Source organism: Bison bison, unplaced genomic scaffold, assembly GCF_000754665.1.
Source record: "Bison bison bison isolate TAMUID 2011002044 unplaced genomic scaffold, Bison_UMD1.0 scf7180017864193, whole genome shotgun sequence".
Lineage (NCBI taxonomy): Eukaryota > Metazoa > Chordata > Mammalia > Artiodactyla > Bovidae > Bison > Bison bison.
The window spans coordinates 116,369-134,731 of record NW_011494765.1 but is presented as its reverse complement, the minus strand read 5'-3'; the positions used below and the strand labels follow the sequence as shown (position 1 = coordinate 134,731).

General features: G+C 39.4%; 2 protein-coding genes across 2 annotated transcripts; both read left to right on the top strand.

The window, feature by feature from the left end:
- The first annotated feature begins 3,192 nt into the window (after positions 1-3,192).
- On the top strand, positions 3,193-4,134 carry LOC104991508 (olfactory receptor 1J4-like). Its single transcript, XM_010844006.1, has one exon. It carries the CDS (start codon positions 3,193-3,195, stop codon positions 4,132-4,134), a length of 942 nt encoding a protein of 313 aa, XP_010842308.1.
- Positions 4,135-11,047: 6,913 nt separating this feature from the next.
- LOC104991507 (olfactory receptor 1J4-like) lies at positions 11,048-11,989 on the top strand. The gene has a single exon (XM_010844005.1). The coding sequence runs from the start codon at positions 11,048-11,050 to the stop codon at positions 11,987-11,989; it is 942 nt and encodes a 313-aa protein (XP_010842307.1).
- Positions 11,990-18,363: the final 6,374 nt, after the last annotated feature.

Here is an 18,363-nt window from a genome sequence, read left to right as displayed (position 1 = left end):
TGATTTTTGGTTTTTGTTCATCAGCCTTGTAATCCTGCTACCTTGCAAAATCACTTAGTGAAACCTATTTGGAGGGAGATTCTTTTTTGTTTTCTTTCCCTTCTTTTTCTGCCTTCTTTTAGATTAGTTTATTTCTTACTTGTTCATTTTATCTCTATTATTATCTTATTAGGTATATCTCTTTTTTAGCATTGGTTTTTATCCCAGTCTTTCTATCGTGTCATTTTGCATGTGTGCTGGTGCTATGCAAAATGTAATATCTTTACCAACTTTATATATAAACATAACACTAAGCAATATGTAACCAGCATCTGGAGTGACATTTAAGTCTGTGGTATGTCCTCAGCTCTATTCTGTTTGGGTGTAAAGACAGAAATCAAAATGTTGGAAGGAGTTTGATATTTGATACATTATAGAATATTACAATAGCAAATTACTTTACTGTTTATTTATTTCATTCCATAAGCTCTGACTGAAGCAATCCCTTAGGTGAATTAAGACGATCTGGCTTTATTACCTCTCTTTTCACAGAGTTCAATTTAACCTTCCATTCTTCATGTATTTTTCCTGGACATTTTCAAAGTTAGGTTCTTCTCTTTTCAAAGGAGCATGAAGTTCCTCACGGGTATGGGGAAACCATGATAATGGAGCCTGGATGCTTTGGAGATGTGAAAGTCAGACAACTGACACAGAGAAGATTTCAAGGCATAGTATAATCTTTAGTAAGGTTTAACTTTATTAAAGAATTCAAGATTTTTTATTAAAGAATCACTGAGTTAATTCAACAATTTTGTTGTTGTTTAGTCATTAAGTTGTGTCCAACTCTTTGTGACTCCATGGACCTGCAGCATGCCAGGTTTCCCTGTCCTTCACCGTCTCTGACAGCTGCTCAAACTCTTCCCTGGTAGCTCAGCTGGTAAAGAATCTGCTTGCAATGCAGGAGACACCAGTTCAATTCCTAGGTCAAGAAGATACACTGGAGAAGGGATATGATACCCACTCCAGTATTCTTGGGCTTCCCTGGTGGCTCAGATGGTAAAAAATTCGCCTGTAATGCAGGGCACTTGGGTTCAATACCTGGGTTGGGAAGATCCCCTGGAGAAGGCAATGGCTACCCACTCTAGTATTCTTGCCTGGAGAATTCCATGGACAGAGGAACCTGGCGGACTACAGTCCATGGGGTTACAAAGAGTTGGACACGACTGAGGGCTTCACTTGCTTTCACTTTTCATGTCCATTGAGTTGGTGATGCCATCCAACCATCTAATCCTCTGTCACCCACTTCACTTTCTGCCCTCAATCTTTCCCAGCATCAGTGTCTTTTGCAATGAGTTGGTTCAACAGAACTATTCAGCAATAGTGCAGCTAAAATTTTTAAAATTTAAGTACATTGACATGTTGATGTTATATGTATTCTTTATATGCATAGAAGTAGATATGCAAATATTGTTGCAATATATTCTTATAGGAAAAGAAAGCTATAAAATACCATATAAAATAAATCCTGTTTATGTAAATATAAAATTTCTTGAATAAAATCCACTTTAGAAGGATAAATGAATAACGGAAGGGTGAAGTTCTTTGACGTACTTCTTTCCATTCATATCTATGTTATTGTATTTGGGTTTCCATCATGAAGAAGAATTAATTTGAAAAGCAGAAAATCAAAAGGGAATTTCCACTTGGAAAACAAATCCCTGCTCACATACCAGGCTATGACTTAACTCAGGGAAATATTAAGTTAGTAGGGAAGGGTAAGGAGGTCTTTTACATCTTTTGGGGGGCTCATATCCACAGGGCATCACCATGATGCTTTTCCTAAGGACAATGTTTCCTCAAAATCTGCCCTTAGGGCCATGTGCGTCAGAATTCCCTGGCTGCAGAGTTCAAGAAAGAGCATCACTGGAGGTGGAGCTGGGATGTGCAACGTTAACAAGCTCCCCAGGGGATTCTGTGGCACATCAAAGTTTAGGAACGACTGCCCGAGGGCATCTGTATTGGGGAGAGTAAGAAGAAAACTGAGCAATTAATCTATGTTTAATGCATGTCTCTAACCAGGAGTTCGGTGTCTGGCCCCTTGAGTCCTCTCCCTGTTGGGCAGATGATAGTGTTCACACTCCATTTCTGAACTTGGAGATAAACTCCTTAGAGACGAACTCCAAGGTGTATGGACTTTTTCTCTCTGATGCTGGTAAGGGGTTCAGGACCACAGAATTGGCCACATCTAGTCTCCAGGTGTCCTAAGGAGAAACTGAGAAACCCGTCCTTACTCTCAGCAGCCAGATCACATTAGCATAAAGTTCAGAGCAGAACTGGTTTCCTTTCCCTATAGCAGGTGTGTATTTGTGTGAGTGTTTGTGTGTGTGTATGTACACAGGTGTTCTTATTTATGTCAGTTCTCATGCTAGTACCTAAAGACAAGGGGAGAAGGCATATCATGGCTTATCAGTTTGACTCTTGATAACAACTCTTTTTATTATGGGTGTGCCTATTCATGGGGTCAGGAGAGTTTGTTGGATCAAGAGAAGATTAGATAATGATAAATATGAGTACTAGTAAAAAAATATGTGACTGACAGCAATATTTTTAGTTTGTAAAGCAGTGATATTGCAAGGCTGAGATCTAAGACCCTCTGAGTTCAATCAAGAGATATGATTCTTTTCTGTTCAGCCTTTATACATAATGTAAACTTTGGCAATGTATTTTTGATCCACTTCCCTGTGAGAATTTGTTGTTGAAACTTCCTCCCTACACTTTACTTAGGAAGGGATTTTGAAGTCAGATTTCAAAAAATCATTATATCACAATCTGAAGGTCAAACCATAGGATTGTTCTTAAATGTACAGAAACAGAATAGAAATTAGGGAGATTTTAACTTACTATCTATCCCTCTACTAAGATGCTGTGACATTTTCTCTTTGCTGAAAAGACACAGCTGCAAATTATGACTTAAAGGTGGCCTCTCTCCTAGAAGATGGAAAAACGCCACTGAGCCAGTTTCTGTTCTGTATCAAACCTCTTCTTGGTTGGTAAATTCCCTGTTTTATGTGGTAATGCCATACATTTTAGGGTTTTGCAGGGACATGGCAAAGCAGGCAGACACTGACATTCACCAGCAGAAAGGACTCACTATTATCTGCCTCTGTAGTGAAAATTTACTATCCTTTTGTTCACAACAGACAGGAGAGGAGCATGAAGAGGGAGAAAAATAGCAGCGTGTCAGAGTTCCTCCTCCTGGGGCTCCCCATCCGGCCAGAGCAGCAGGGCATGTTTTTCGCCCTGTTCCTGGGCGTGTACCTGACCACGGTGCTGGGCAACCTGCTCATCCTCCTGCTCATCAGGCTGGACCCTCGCCTCCACACCCCCATGTACTTCTTCCTCAGCCACTTGGCCCTCACTGACATCTCCTTTTCATCTGTCACTGTCCCTAAGATGCTGATAAACATGCAGACTCGGGATCAATCCATCCCCTATGCAGGGTGTGTAACACAGATGTATTTCTTCCTCTTTTTTACTGATCTGGATGATTTCCTGCTCACCTCAATGGCCTATGATCGGTACGTGGCCATCTGCCACCCTCTCCACTACACCACCGTCATGGGACAGGGGCTGTGCACCTTACTAGTAACTGTGTCCTGGATTCTCTCCTGTGCCAACGCCCTGTGTCACACCCTCCTCCTGACCCGGCTGTCCTTTTGTGCTGACCACAGCATCCCCCATTTCTTCTGTGACCTTGATGCTCTGATGAAGCTCTCCTGCTCGGACACATCCCTTAATGAGCTGGCCATTTTCACAGCAGGAGTGGTCGTCATCATCCTGCCATTAATATGCATCCTGACCTCTTATGGCCGCATTGGGGCCACCATCCTGAAGGTCCCCTCCACCAAGGGGATATGCAAAGCATTGTCCACATGTGGCTCCCACCTCTCTGTGGTGTCTCTGTATTATGGAACAATTATTGGGCTGTATTTTTTCCCCTCATCCAGCACCTCCAGGGACAAGAGCACCATTGCCTCTGTGATGTATACAGTGGTCACTCCACTGCTGAACCCCTTCATTTATAGCCTAAGGAACAGGGACATGAAGGGGGCCCTGGAGAGACTCTTGCACAGGGCGAAAATCTTGTCTCAATGATGTTTGCTTATCTTTATAACAGCCATGTGTGTTCACAAAACCTCAGCTCCTATATCCCTAGATTTGATCCCAGCATGGGATAAATACTCAGTAAATGTTTGATAGTTGAATTGCATTCCTTTACAATTATGTCTATTTACTAACAGTTCATTAGCATAAATTTGGAATTTTGAGTTTAGGTTCTTGAGTTTTGATCTTGTCTATTAGGCTGAGAATTTATATAGCTCTTAGTACTTATGTCTCTCCTCTTATTTCCTGGGAATTTATTTCTTTTTTAAAATGTGTTTAATTATTCATTTATTTTTATTGGAGGATAATTGCTTTACAATATTTTGTTGGTTTTTGCTATATAGCAACATGAATAAGCTCTAAGTATACATATATTCTCTCTCTTTTTATCCTCCGTCCAACTCTCCCCATGCTTTGCAGCCCTCTAGGTCATCGCAGAGTACCACACTGAGTGTCCTGTGCTATGGAGCAGTTTCTCATTAGCAATCTAATTTACACATGGTAGTGTATGTATGTCAATGGTACTCTCTCAGTTTTTCCCACCCTCTCCTTCCCCCTGAGCAAACTCTGTGAAGGACAGGGGAGAATGGTATGCTGCAGTCAATGGTCTTGGAAAGAGTCAGACAAGACTTAGCAACTGTAACAACAACTCATCCAACTGTATCCAGAAATTCATTCTCTATGTCTGCCTCTCTATTCTTGCCTGTGAAATCGCTTCATCACTACCATTTTTCTCTATTCCGTATGTAGACATTAACATAAAATATTTAGTTTTCTCTTTCTGACTTTTTTCACTCTATATGTCAGACCCAGACACTATGTAGACCCATCCACGTCCCAGCAATGGCACAGTTTTGTTTGTGGCTGTATAGTATTCCATTGTATATACGTGCCACATCTTTATCTATTCCTCTGTCAGTGGACATTTACTACTGTGTATAAGATAGATAACTAATGAGAATATACTGTATAGCACAGGGAACTCTACTCAAAGCTCTGTGGTGACCTAAATGGGAAGGAAATTTTAAAAAGAGGGGTATACAGTTCAGTTCAGTTCAGTTGCTCAGTCGTGTCTGACTCTTTGCAACCCCATGAATTGCAGCATTCCAGGCCTCCCTGTCCATCACCAACTCCTGGAGTTCACCCAAACTCATGTCCATAGAGTCGGTGATGCCATCCAGCCATCTCATCCTCTGTCATCCCCTTCTCCTCCTGCCCCCAATCCCTCCTAGCACCAGGGTCTTTTCCAATGAGTCAACCCTTCGCATGAGGTGGCCAAAGTATTGGAGTTTCAGCCTCAGCATCAGTCCTTCCAATGAACACCCAGGACTGATCTGCTTTAGGATGGACTGGTTGGATCTCCTTGCAGTCCAAGGGACTCTCAAGAGTCTTCTCCAACACCACAGTTCAAAAGCATCAATTCTTCATTGCTCAGCTTTCTTCACAGTCCAGCTCTCACATCCATACATGACCACTGGAAAAACCATAGCCTTGACGTATGGCAAATTCATTTTACTGAGATCAGAAAATAACAAAACATTGTTAAGCAACTGTAGTCCAATGACTTTTTTAAAAAAAAGTTTCTTTGGAAGAGCAAATGCATTTTATTTTATGAAATCAAGATTCTATCTTTTCCTTTTAGTGTTCATGACTTTTGTGTCCTATTTAAGAAAATATTACCTACCTCACTTTTACCAAGATTTTGTCCAATGTTTTATTCAAAATAGTCTTATAGCTATAGTTCTTACACATTTGACCCATTTTGAGTTATGTTTTGCATATTGTGTGGCTCAAGAGTCCATGTTCAATTAAGCCATATTGATACTGAACCATGCTGGCACCATTTATTGAAACACTATGCTTGCCACATTAAATTGCCTTGGTCCACTGTAAACTATTAACTGACCTTATTTGTATTGATCTATTTAAAAATTATTCGCTGTTCTATTGATCTATATTCCTATTCTCATGCAATTATTTTTATTTTCCTTTCGATGGATTATAAAAAGATTTTGAAATTAGGTAAATTATGGCATTTTGCTTTCATTTTAAGATTTTTTGTCTTCCCTTTAACTTCCATATAATATTAAGAATCACTTTCTACAAGTAGGCTGCTGATACATTGCCTTTGATTGCACTGACCCTATAGATCAGTTGGAGGAGAGACTTGGCTTCGTAACAATATTGGGCTATCCAGTCTATGTGCAAAGTATATCTCTATTCATTTTCATTCTCTTTAAATTTACCATGAATGGGTTTGTAGTTTTAAATGTACTGGTATTTTGGTAAATTCATCCATATGTATATTTTGCTTTTTAAACTGTTATAAATAGTATATTAAAATTTTCAATTCTCAGTGCTCACTGTTAGGATATAAATATCATTGATTTTTGTTCTTTATTGACAAACTTTGTAATGCTGCTACCTTGCAAAACTCACTTACTGCAAATAGATTTGGACAAAGATTGTTTCTTTACTTTTCCCTCTTTATTGGCCTTTTTTAGATTAGTTTGTACTATTCATTTGATCTCTCTTATCAACATAGATATGTCTCTTTTTGAGCATCAGGTTTTTACCCCTTTTTTCCATCTTGTCCTTTTGTGTGTGTGTGCCTGCACTATGCGAATGTAGTATGTTTACCAATATTATACATAAACACGAATTACACTAATTAGTATGTAACCAGCAGCTGGAGTGACATGGAAGGCTGTGGTAATGTCACAACTCTACTCTGTTTGAGGTGTAAAGTTGGAAACCACAATATTTTGAAGGAATTTGATATTTGATACATGTATAAAATATCATGATGCAACTTTCCTTTATTATTCATTTATTTCATTCCATAAGCTCTGACTTAGATGATTCTTTAGGTGAATGAAAAGAGTCTGGCTTTATTGCCTCTCTTTCCATGGGCTTTCACCTGGACTTCCATTCTTCATGTATTTTCATGGACATTTTCAACGTTCGGTTGTTCTCTCTTCAAAGGAACAAGCCACAGGCATGGGGGAACTAAGACAATGCAGCCTGTTAAAATGAATGCTTTGGAGATCTTAAAGTAATCTTGATCAGACAAATGACACAGGAGAAGACTTCAGGGTGTACTATAATATTTTTTAAAGTTTTACCTTATTTTTTATTATTTTATTTCATTTTTTAACTTTACAATATTGTATTGGTTTTGCCATATATCAAAATGAATCCACCACAGGTATACATGTGTTACCCATCCTGAACCCTCTTCCCTCCTCCCTCCCCATACCATCCCTCTGGGTTGCCCCAGTGCTATTGAAGAATTAGAGATTCTGTGTTAATGGATCACTCAGTTAATTCAACAAGAGAGCAACTAAAAATTTAAAAATTTAAGAAGATTAATGTATTGATGTTGTATATATTCTATGAACTGATAAGCATAGATGTAGACTTGCAAGTATTAATGCAATAAATATATTTCAGGAAAAGAAAGCTCTAAGATACCATGCAAAATAAATCACATTTGTGTAAATATATCCTAGAAGATGATGCTCTTAAACTGCTGCACTCAGTATGCCAGCAAATTTGGAAAACTCCCCAGTGGCCCCAGGACTAGAAAAGGGCAGTTTTTATTTCAGTCCCAAAGAAAGACAAGGCCAAAGAATGTTAAAACTACAGTACAACTGCACTCATTTCACATGCTAGCAAGATTATACTCAAAGCCATTCAAACTAGACTTCAGCAGTATGTGAACCAAGAACTTCCAGAAGTTTAAGCTAGATTTAGAAAAGACAGAGGAACCAGAGATCAAATCACCAACATCTGTTGGATAATAGAAATATCAAGAGAATTACAGAAAAACATCTACTCCTCTTTCACTGAGTATGCTAAAATCTTTGACTATGTAGATCACAACAAACTGTGGAAAATTCTTCAAGAGATGGAAATACCAGAGCACCTTACCTGCCTCCTGAAAAACCTGTGTGCAGGTCAAGAAGCAATAGCTAGCACAGGACATGGAACAATTGACTGGTTCCAAATTGGGAAAGGAGTACATAAAGGCTGTATATTGTCACCCTGCTTATTTATCTATATACAGAATGCATTACGCGAAATGCCAGACTGGATGAATCACCAGCTGGAATCAAGATTGCTGGGAGAAATATCAACAACCTCACATAAGCAGATGACACCACTTTAATGGCAGAAAGTGAAGAGGAACCAAAGACCCACTTGATGAGGGTGGAAGAGGAGAATGAAAAAGCTGGCTTAAAATGTAACATTCACAAAACAAAGATCATGGCATTCTGTTCTGTTGCTCCTGGCAAATAGATGGGGGCAAAGTGGAAACAGTGACAGATTTTATTTTCTTGGGTTCAAAATTACTTCATTTGGTAACTGCAGTCATGAAAATAAAAGGCACTTGACCTTGGAAGAACAGCTATGACATTTCTACACAACCTATTAAAAAGCAGAAACATCACTTTTCCAACAAAGGTAATTTAGCCAAAGCTGTGGTTTTCCTGTGGTCATGTATGGATGTGAGAGTTGGACCAGAAAGAAGACTGAGTGGCAAAATTGATACTTTCCAAATGTGGTACTGGAGAAGACTCTTGAGAGTCCCTTGAACAGCAAGGAGATCACACCAGTCAATCCTAAAGGAAATCAATCCTGAATATTCATTGGAAGGACTGATGTTGAAGATGAAACTCCAATAATTTAGCCATCTGATGTGAAGAGTCAACTCACTGGAAAAGATCCTGATGCTGGAAAAGATTGAAGGAAGGATATAAAGGTGATGACAGAGGATGAGATGGTTGGATGGCATTACTGACTTAATGAACTTGAGTTTAAGCAAACTCTGGAAAATAGCAAAAAACAGCGAAGCCTGGCATGTTGAAACTCATGGGGTTGCAAAGAGTCAGATATGGCTTAGACACTGAACAACAACAACTGGAGTTGAACAACATTGGAGTTGAAAAATAGCTCCAATATTCTTGCCTGGAGAATTCCACTGACAGAGGAGCCTGGTGGGCTACAGTCCGTGGGGTTGCAAAGAGTCCAACATGACTGAGCAACTAACCTTTTGATAGAACAACAACAAATGTAAGGTTTTATGAATAAAAACCGTTTTAGAAGTATAAAAAATGAATAAAAGACAGGGGAAATACTTTGACTTTACCATATTGTATTTGGATCTCTACCGTGAAGCAGATATATTTAAAAGGCAACAAACTAAGAAGGCATCTCGGCTTGGGAGAAAACTCCATCCTCACATCCCAAGCTTTGACTTAACTAGGGGAAGCTTGAAGCTTGTAGAAAGGGTCAGTGAGGAGGTCTTTCCACATCTCCTTCAGGCTCACACCCATGGGGCGTCATCATGATGTTCTTCCTAAGGACACTGTTTTCTCAGTGTCAGCCCTTAGGACCATGTACATCAGAATTCTCTTGCTGCAGAGTTCAAGAATGAGCATCAGTGGAGTTGGAGCTGGGATCTGCATCATTAATAAACTCCCCAGGGCATTCTAGGGAACATCAAAGTTTAGGAACCACTGCCCTAGGGCATGTGTCCTGGAGGGAGAAACAAGAAAACTGAGCAATTAATACATGTTTAATGCATGTCTCTAACCAAGAGCTTGGAGCCCTATCCCTTTGGATCCACTTTCTGGTGGACAGAGCAGTCTTCACATCTTCATGTCTGAAGTTGGTGAATTGAAGATAAAGCTCTTTTTTTCTCTGATGCTGGTGAGTGGTTCAGGACCACAGAAGTGGATAAGTCTTGTCTCCAGGTGTCCTACAGAGAAGCTGCAAAACCAGTTCTTACTCAAGGCAACTAGATCAATCAAGCATAAAGTTCAGAAAAGAACTGGATATCCTACGGCAATAGCAGGTGTGTATTTGTATGTGTGTGTGTGTGTCTGTATATAGGTGTTCAGCATTTCTCTGTGCTCTGGCTATGATACTTTTTTAAACTAGTTCTTAAAGATGAGCGGAGAAGGCATATTAAGGCATATCTCTTTGACACCTCTTGGTAGCAACTGTTTTTATTTTGGATTAGGGAACTCTTCAACAAGAGGATTTTGTTGAATCAGGAGGATATTGGTGAATGATTAATATGAGTGTTAGTAAAAATATATACATAACTGCCAGTAATATTTTTACTTCATAGAGCATGATATTACAAGATTGAGCTCTTAGAAATTCTGAATTCAGTTGACAGGTAAGCTTCCTTTATTTTTCTTCAACTTTTATACATAATGGAATCTGGCTGTTTAGTTGCTTATTTATTTTTAAAGAATTTTTTTGATGTGGATCATTTAAAAAATTCTTTGCTAAATTTATTACCATATATTTTTGTTTCATGTTTCAGTTTTTAGCTATAAGGCATGTGATTTCTTTATACATGGAACAGGGATTGAACCCACAACCCCTGATTTGCAACGTGAAATATTAACCACAGGACTGCCTGGAAATTCCCTGGCTGTGTATTTTTGACCCACTTTACTTCAAGAATTCGTTGTTGAACAGTCCTCCTTATATTTTACATATGAAAGGACTTTGAAGTCAGATTTCCATAGGTCAATATGTCACAACCTGAAGGTCAAACCTTATGATTGTATGTCCAGAAACAGAAGAGAAATTAGGGAGGTCTTTAACTTACTATTTCTCTGCTAAGAAAGTGTGATACTTTCTCTTTACTGAGGTGATGGAAAAATGCCACTGAGCCAGTTTCTCTTCTGTATCAAACTCAATTCTTGGTTGGTAATTCCCTCACTATACATGGTAATACCATTCATCTTCAGGGTTTTTTGCAGGGCAATGCAGACAGACACTAACATATTCACGAAGAGAAAGGACTCATTTATATATGCCTGCTGCAATCAAAATATGCTTCTTTCACTGTCCTTTCATTCCCAGAAGACAGGAGAGGAGCATGAAGAGGGAGAATCAGAGCAGCGTGTCCAAGTTCCTCCTCCTGGGACTTCCCATCTGGCCAGAGCAGCAGGGCATGTTCTTTGCCCTGTTCCTGGGCGTGTACCTGACCACAGTGCTGGGCAACCTGCTCATCCTCCTGCTCATCAGGCTGGACCCTCGTCTGCACACCCCCATGTACTTCTTCCTCAGCCACTTGGCCCTCACTGACATCTCCTTTTCATCTGTCACTGTCCCTAAGATGCTGATCAACATGCAGACTCAGGGTCAATCCATCCCCTATGCAGGGTGCGTAACACAGATGTATTTTTTCCTATTTTTTACTGGTCTGGATGATTTTCTGCTCACTTCAATGGCCTATGATCGGTACATGGCCATCTGCCACCCTCTCCACTACACCATCGTCATGGGACAGGGGCTGTGCACCTTACTAGTAACTGTGTCCTGGATTCTCTCCTGTGCCAATGCCCTGTATCACACCCTCCTCCTGACCCAACTGTCTTTTTGTGCTGACCTCAGCATCCCCCATTTCTTCTGTGACCTTGATGCCCTGCTGAAGCTCTCTTGCTCAGACACATCCCTCAATGAGCTGGCCATTTTCACAGCAGGAGTGGCCGTCATCGTCCTCCCACTAGTATGCATCCTGATCTCTTATGGACGCATCGGGGCCACCATTCTGAAGGTCCCCTCCACCAAGGGGATCTGCAAAGCATTGTCCACATGTGGCTCTCACCTCTCTGTTGTGTCTCTGTATTATGGAACAATTATTGGGCTGTATTTTTTCCCCTCATCCAGCACCTCCAGGGACAAGAGCACCATTGCCTCTGTGATGTACACAGTGGTCACTCCACTGCTGAACCCCTTCATTTATAGCCTAAGGAACAGGGACATGAAGGAGGCCCTGGAGAGACTCTTGCACAGGGCAAAAGTCTTGTCTCAATGACATTTGCTAGTCTTTATAGCAGCCATGAGTGTTCACAAAACCTCAGATCCTACATCCCTATATTTGAGCCCAGCATGGAATAAATATTCAGTAAATGTTTGATAATTGAATTGCATTCCTTTACAATTATTGTCTATTTCCTATCAGTTCATTAGCATAAATTATGAATTTTGAGTTCTGGTCTTGATTTCTGTTCGTGTCTATAAGGCTGAGCATTTATATAGCTGGTAGTACTTCATCTCTCCTCTTATTTCCTAGGAATTTATTTCTTTTTAAAATGTATTTAATTTTTTATTTACTTTTTATTGGAAAATAATTGCTTTACAATGTTTTGTTGGTTTTTGCTATATAACAATGTGAATCAGCTCTAAGTATACATATATTCTCTCTTGATCCTCCCTCCCTACCCTCCCCATGCTTTGCAGCCCTCTAGGTCATCACAGAGTACTACATTGAGTTTCTTGTGCTATGGAACAGTTTCTCATTAGCAATCTAATTTACACATGGTAGTGTATATATGGGAAATAGATGGGGAAACAGTGGAAACAGCATTGGACTTTATTTTTTGGGGCTCCAAAATCACTGCAGATGGTGATTGCAGTCATGAAATTAAAAGACACTTACTCTTTGGAATGAAAGTTATGGCCAACCTAGATAGCATATTGAAAAGCAGAGATATTACTTTGCCAACAAAGGTTTGTCTAGTCAAGGCTATCATTTTGCCAGTAGTCATGTATGGACTTGAGAGTTGGACTGTGAAGAAAGCTGAGCGCCGATGAATTGATGCTTTTGAACTGTGGTGTTGGAGAAGACTCTTGAGAGTCCCTTGGACTTCAAGGCGATCCAACCAGCCCATCCTAAAGGAGCTCAGTCCTGGGTGTTCATTGGAAGGACTGATGATGAGGCTGAAACTCCAACACTTTGGCCACCTCATGAAGAGTTGACTCATTGGAAAAGACCCTGATGCTGGGAGAGATTGGGGGCAGGAGGAGAAGGGGACCCCAGAGTATGAGATGGCTGGATGGCATCACCAACTTGATGGACATGAGTTTAGATAAACTCTGGGAGTTGGTGATGGACAGAGAGGCCTGGTGTGCTGCGATTCATGGGATTGCAAAGAGTTGGACATGACTGAGCAACTGAACTGAACTGAACTGAACTGAAGTGTATATATGACAATGGTACTCTCTCAGTTTGTCCCACCCTCTCCTTCTCTCTGAGCAAACTCTGTGAAGGACAGGGAAGCCTGGTATGCTGCAGTCCATGGGGTTGTAAAAAGTCAGACAAAACCTAGTGACGGAATAACAAGTCCACCTCCGACTGTGTCTAGAAATTCATTCTCTATGTCTGCCTCTGTATTCTTTCCTGTCAAATCGGTTCATCACTACCATTTTTCTAGACTTCATATATAGACATTAACAAACAATATTTATTTTTCTCTTTACTCTGTATTGCAGACCCAGACAATATATAGACCCATCCATGTTCCGGCAATGGCACACTTTTGTTACGTTCTGTGGCTGTATAATATTCCATTGTATATACGTGCCACCTCTTCTGTATCTATTCCTCTGTCATTGGGCATCTACTGCTGTGCATAAAAGAAATAACTAATGAGAACCTGCTGTATAGCACAGGGAACTCTACTCAAAGCTCTGCAGTGGCCTAAAGGGGAAGGAAATGAAAAAAAAAGGAGGGGGTACATATGGCAGATTCAGTTTTCTGAAAAAAGAAAATAACACAACATTGTTAAGTAACTATAGTCCAATAACTTTTTTAAAAAAAATTTCTTTGGAAGAGCAAATGCTTTTTATTTTTATGAAATCAAGATTCTACTCTTTTCCTCTTAGTGTTCATGACTTTTGTGCCCTATTTAAGAAAATATTGCCTACCCCACGTTTTAAGATTTGTCCACGTTTTTCTGGAAGATAGTTTTATAGTTATAGATCTTAAACAATTGATCCACTTTGAGTTATGTTGTGCATGTGGTGTAGCAGCAGCGTCCATGTTCACTTAAGACATATTGATGCTGAACCATGCTGGTACCATTTATTAAAACACTATCCTTGCCATGTTAAATTGCCTTGGTGCATTTGTAAACTCTTAATTGACCTTATATGTATTGATGTATTTAAAAATTACTCATTGTTCCATTGATTTATATTCCTATTCTCATGTAATTATTTTTATTTTCCTTGCTTTGGATTATAAAACAGTTTTGAAATTAGATAAATTAAGTATGGCATTTTGCTTTTCATTTTAACACTTTTTGTCTTCCCTTTTCAGTTCAGTTCGGTTCAGTCACTCAGTTGTGTCTGTTTGTGACCCCATGTACTGTAGCACGCCAGGCCTCCCTGTCTATCACCAACTCCCAGAGTTTAATCAAACTCATGCTCATTGAGACGGTGATGCCACCCAACCGTCTCATCCTCTGTCATCCCCTTCTCCTCCCACCTTCAATATTTTTTTTTTCTTTACAATATTAGATTGGTTTCACCATACATCAACATGAATCCACCACAGGTGTACACGTGTTCCCAATCCTGAACACCCCTTCCACCTCCCTCCCCATACCATCCCTCTGGGTCACCCCAGTGCACCAGCCCTGAGCATCCTGTATCATGCATTGAACCTGAACTGGCAATTCGTTTCACATATGATATTATAATATTTCAATGCCATTCTCCCAAATCATCCGACCCTCGCCCTCTCCCACAGAGTCCAAAAGACTGTTCTATACCTCTGTGTCTCTTTTGCTGTCTCGCGTACAGGGTTATCATCACCATCTTTCTAAATTCCATATATATACATTAGTATACTGTATTGGCAGAGAAGGCAATGGCACCCCACTCCAGTACTTTTGCCTGGAAAATCCCATGGACGGAGGAGCCTGGTAGGCTGCAGTCCATAGGGTTGCTCAGAGTTGGACACGACTGCGCAACTTCACTTTCGCTTTTTACTTTCATGCATTGGAGAGGGAAATGGCAACCCACTCCAGTGTTCTTGCCTGGAGAATCCCAGGGATGGGGAAGCTTGGTGGGCTGCTGTCTCTGGGGTCGCACAGAGTCGGACACGACTGAAGCGACTTAGCAACAGTAGGAGCAGCATACTGTATAGCTGTGTTTCTTTCTGGCTTACTTCACTCTGTATAATAGGCTCCAGTTTCATTCACTTCATTAGAACCGATTCAAATGTATTCTTTTTAATGGCTGAATAATACTCTATTGTGTATATGTACCACAGCTTTCTTATCCATCGTCTGCTGATGGACATCTAGGTTGCTTCCATGTCCTGGCTATTATAAACAGTGCTTCGATGAATATTGGGGTACACGTGTCTCTTTCAATTCTGGTTTCCTCAGTGTGTATGCCCAGCAGTGGGATTGCTGGATCATAAGGCAGTTCTATTTCCAGTTTTTTAAGGAATCTCCACAATGTTCTCCATAGTGGCTGTACTAGTTTGCATTCTCACCAACAGTGTAAGAGCATTCCCTTTTCTCCACACCCTCTCCAGCATTTATTGCTTGTAGACTTTTGGATCGCAGCCATTCTGACTGGTGTGAAATGGTACCTCATAGTGGTTTTGATTTGCATTTCTCTGATAATGAGTGATGTTGAGCATCTTTTCATGTGTTTGTTAGCCATCTGTATGTCTTCTTTGGAAAAATGTCTGCTTAGCTCTTTGGCCCTTTTTTTTTTTTTTTTTGATTAAGTCGTTTATTTTTCTGGAGTTGAGCTGCAGGAGTTGCTTGTATATTTTTGAGACTAATTCTTTGTTAGTTGCTTCATTTGCTATTTTTTTCTCCCATTCTGAAGGCTGTCTTTTCACCTTGCTTACAGTTTCCTTTGTTGTGCAGAAGCTTTTAATTTTAATTAGGTCCCATTTGTTTATTTTTGCTTTTATTTCCAATATTCTGGGAGGTGGGTCATAGAGGATCCTGCTCTGATTTATGTCGGAGAGTGTTTTGCCTTTGTTTTCCTCTAGTTTTATAGTTTCTGGTCTTATGTTTAGATCTTTAATCCATTTTGTTTATTTTTATGTATGATGTTAGAAAGTGTTCTAGTTTCATTCTTTTACAAGTGGTTGACCAGTTTTCCCAGCACCACTTGTTAAAGAGATTGTCATTTCTCCATTGTATATTCTTGCCTCCTTTGTCAAAGATATGGTGTGTGGATTTATCTCTGGGATTTCTATTTTGTTCCATTGATCTATATTTCTGTCTTTGTGCCAGTACCGTACTGTTTTGATGGCTGTGGCTTTGTAGTAGAGCCTGAAGTGAGGCAGTTTGATTCCTCCAGTTCCATTCTTCTTTCTCAAAATTGCTTTGGCTATTCGAGGTTTTTTGTATTTCCATACAAATTGTGAAATTATTTATTCTAGCTCTGTGAAGAATACCGTTGGTAGCTTGATAGGGATTGCATTAAATCTATAGATTGCTTTGGGTAGTATACTCATTTTCACTATATTGATTCTCCCAATCCATGAACATGGTATATTTCTCCATCTATTAGTGTCCTCTTTGATTTCTTTCACCAGTGTTTTGTAGTTTTCTATATATAGGTCTTTTGTTTCTTTAGGTAGATATATTCCTAAGTATTTTATTCTTTTCTTTGCAATGGTGAATGGAATTGTTTCCTTAATTTCTCTTTCTGTTTTCTCATTATTAGTGTATAGGAATACAAGGGATTTCTGTGTGTTGATTTTATATCCTGCAACTTTACTATATTCATTGGTTAGCTCTAGTAATTTTCTGGTGGAGTCTTTAGGGTTTTCTGTGTGGAGGATCATGTTATCTGCAAACACTGAGAGTTTTACTTCTTCTTTTCCAATGTGGATTCCTTTTATTTCTTTTTCTGCTATGATAGCTGTGGCCAAAACTTTCAAAACTATGTTGAATAGTAATGGTGAAAGTGGACACGCTTGTCTTGTTCCTGACTTTAGGGGAAATGCTTTCAATTTTTCACCATTGAGGATAATGTTTGCTGTGGGTTTATATAGCTTTTATTATGTTGAGGTATATGTTCCTTCTATTCCTGCTTTCTGGAGGGGTTTTTTTTTTATCATAAATGGATGTTGAATTTGTCAAAGGCTTTCTCTGCATCTATTGAGATAAATATATGGCTTTTATTTTTCAATTTGTTGATATGGTGTATTACATTGATTGATATGCGGATATTGAAGAATCCTTGCATCCCTGGGATAAAGCCCACTTGGTCATGGCATATGATCTTTTTAATGTGTTGTTAGATTCTGATTGCCAGAATTTTGTTAAGGATTTTTGCATCTATGTTCATCAGTGATATTGGCCTGTAGTTTTCTTTTTCTGTGGCATCTTTGTCAGGTTTTGGTATTAGGGTGATGGTGGCCTCATAGAATGAGTTTGGAAGTTTACCTTCCTCTGCAATTTTCTGGAAGAGTTTGAGTAGGATAGGTGTTAGCTCTTCTCTAAATTTTTGGTAGAATTCAGCTGTGAAGCTGTTTGGACCTGGGCTTTTGTTTGCTGGAAGATTTCTGATTACAGTTTCAATTTCTGTGCTTGTGATGGGTCTGTAAAGATTTTCTATTTCTTCCTGGTTCAGTTTTGGAAAGTTGTACTTTTCTAAGAATTTGTCCATTTCTTCCAAGTTGTCCATTTTTTTGGCATATAATTGCTGATAGTAGTCTCTTATGATCCTTTGTATTTCTGTGTTGTCTGTTGTGATCTTTCCATTTTCATTTCTAATTTTGTTGCTTTGATTTTTCTCACTTTGTTTCTTGATGAGTCTGGCTAATGGTTTGTCAATTTTATTTATCCTCTCAAAGAACCAGCTTTTGACTTTGTTGATTTTTGCTATGGTCTCTTTTGTTTCTTTCGCATTTATTTCTGCCCTAATTTTTAAGATTTCTTTCCTTCTACTAACCCTGGGGTTCTTCATTTCTTCCTTTTCTAGTTGCTTTAGGTATAGAGTTAGGTTATTGATTTTACTTTTTTCTTGTTTCTTGAGGTATGCCTGTATTGCTATGAACCTTCCCCTTATCACTGCTTTTACAGTGTCCCACAGGTTTTGGGTTGTTATGTTTTCATTTTCATTCACTTCTATGCATATTTTGGTTTCTTTTCTGATTTCTTCTGTGATTTGTTGGTTATTCAGCAGCGTGTTGTTCAGCCTCCATATGTTGGAATTTTTAATAGTTTTTCTCCTGTAATTGAGATCTAATCTTACTGCATTGTGGTCAGAAAAGATGCTTGGAATGATTTCAATTTTTTTGAATTTACCAAGGCTGGATATATGGCCCAGGATGTGATCTATCCTGGAGAAGGTTCCATGTGCACTTGAGAAAAAGGTGATATTCATTGTTTTGGGATGAAATGTCCTATGGATATCAATTAGGTC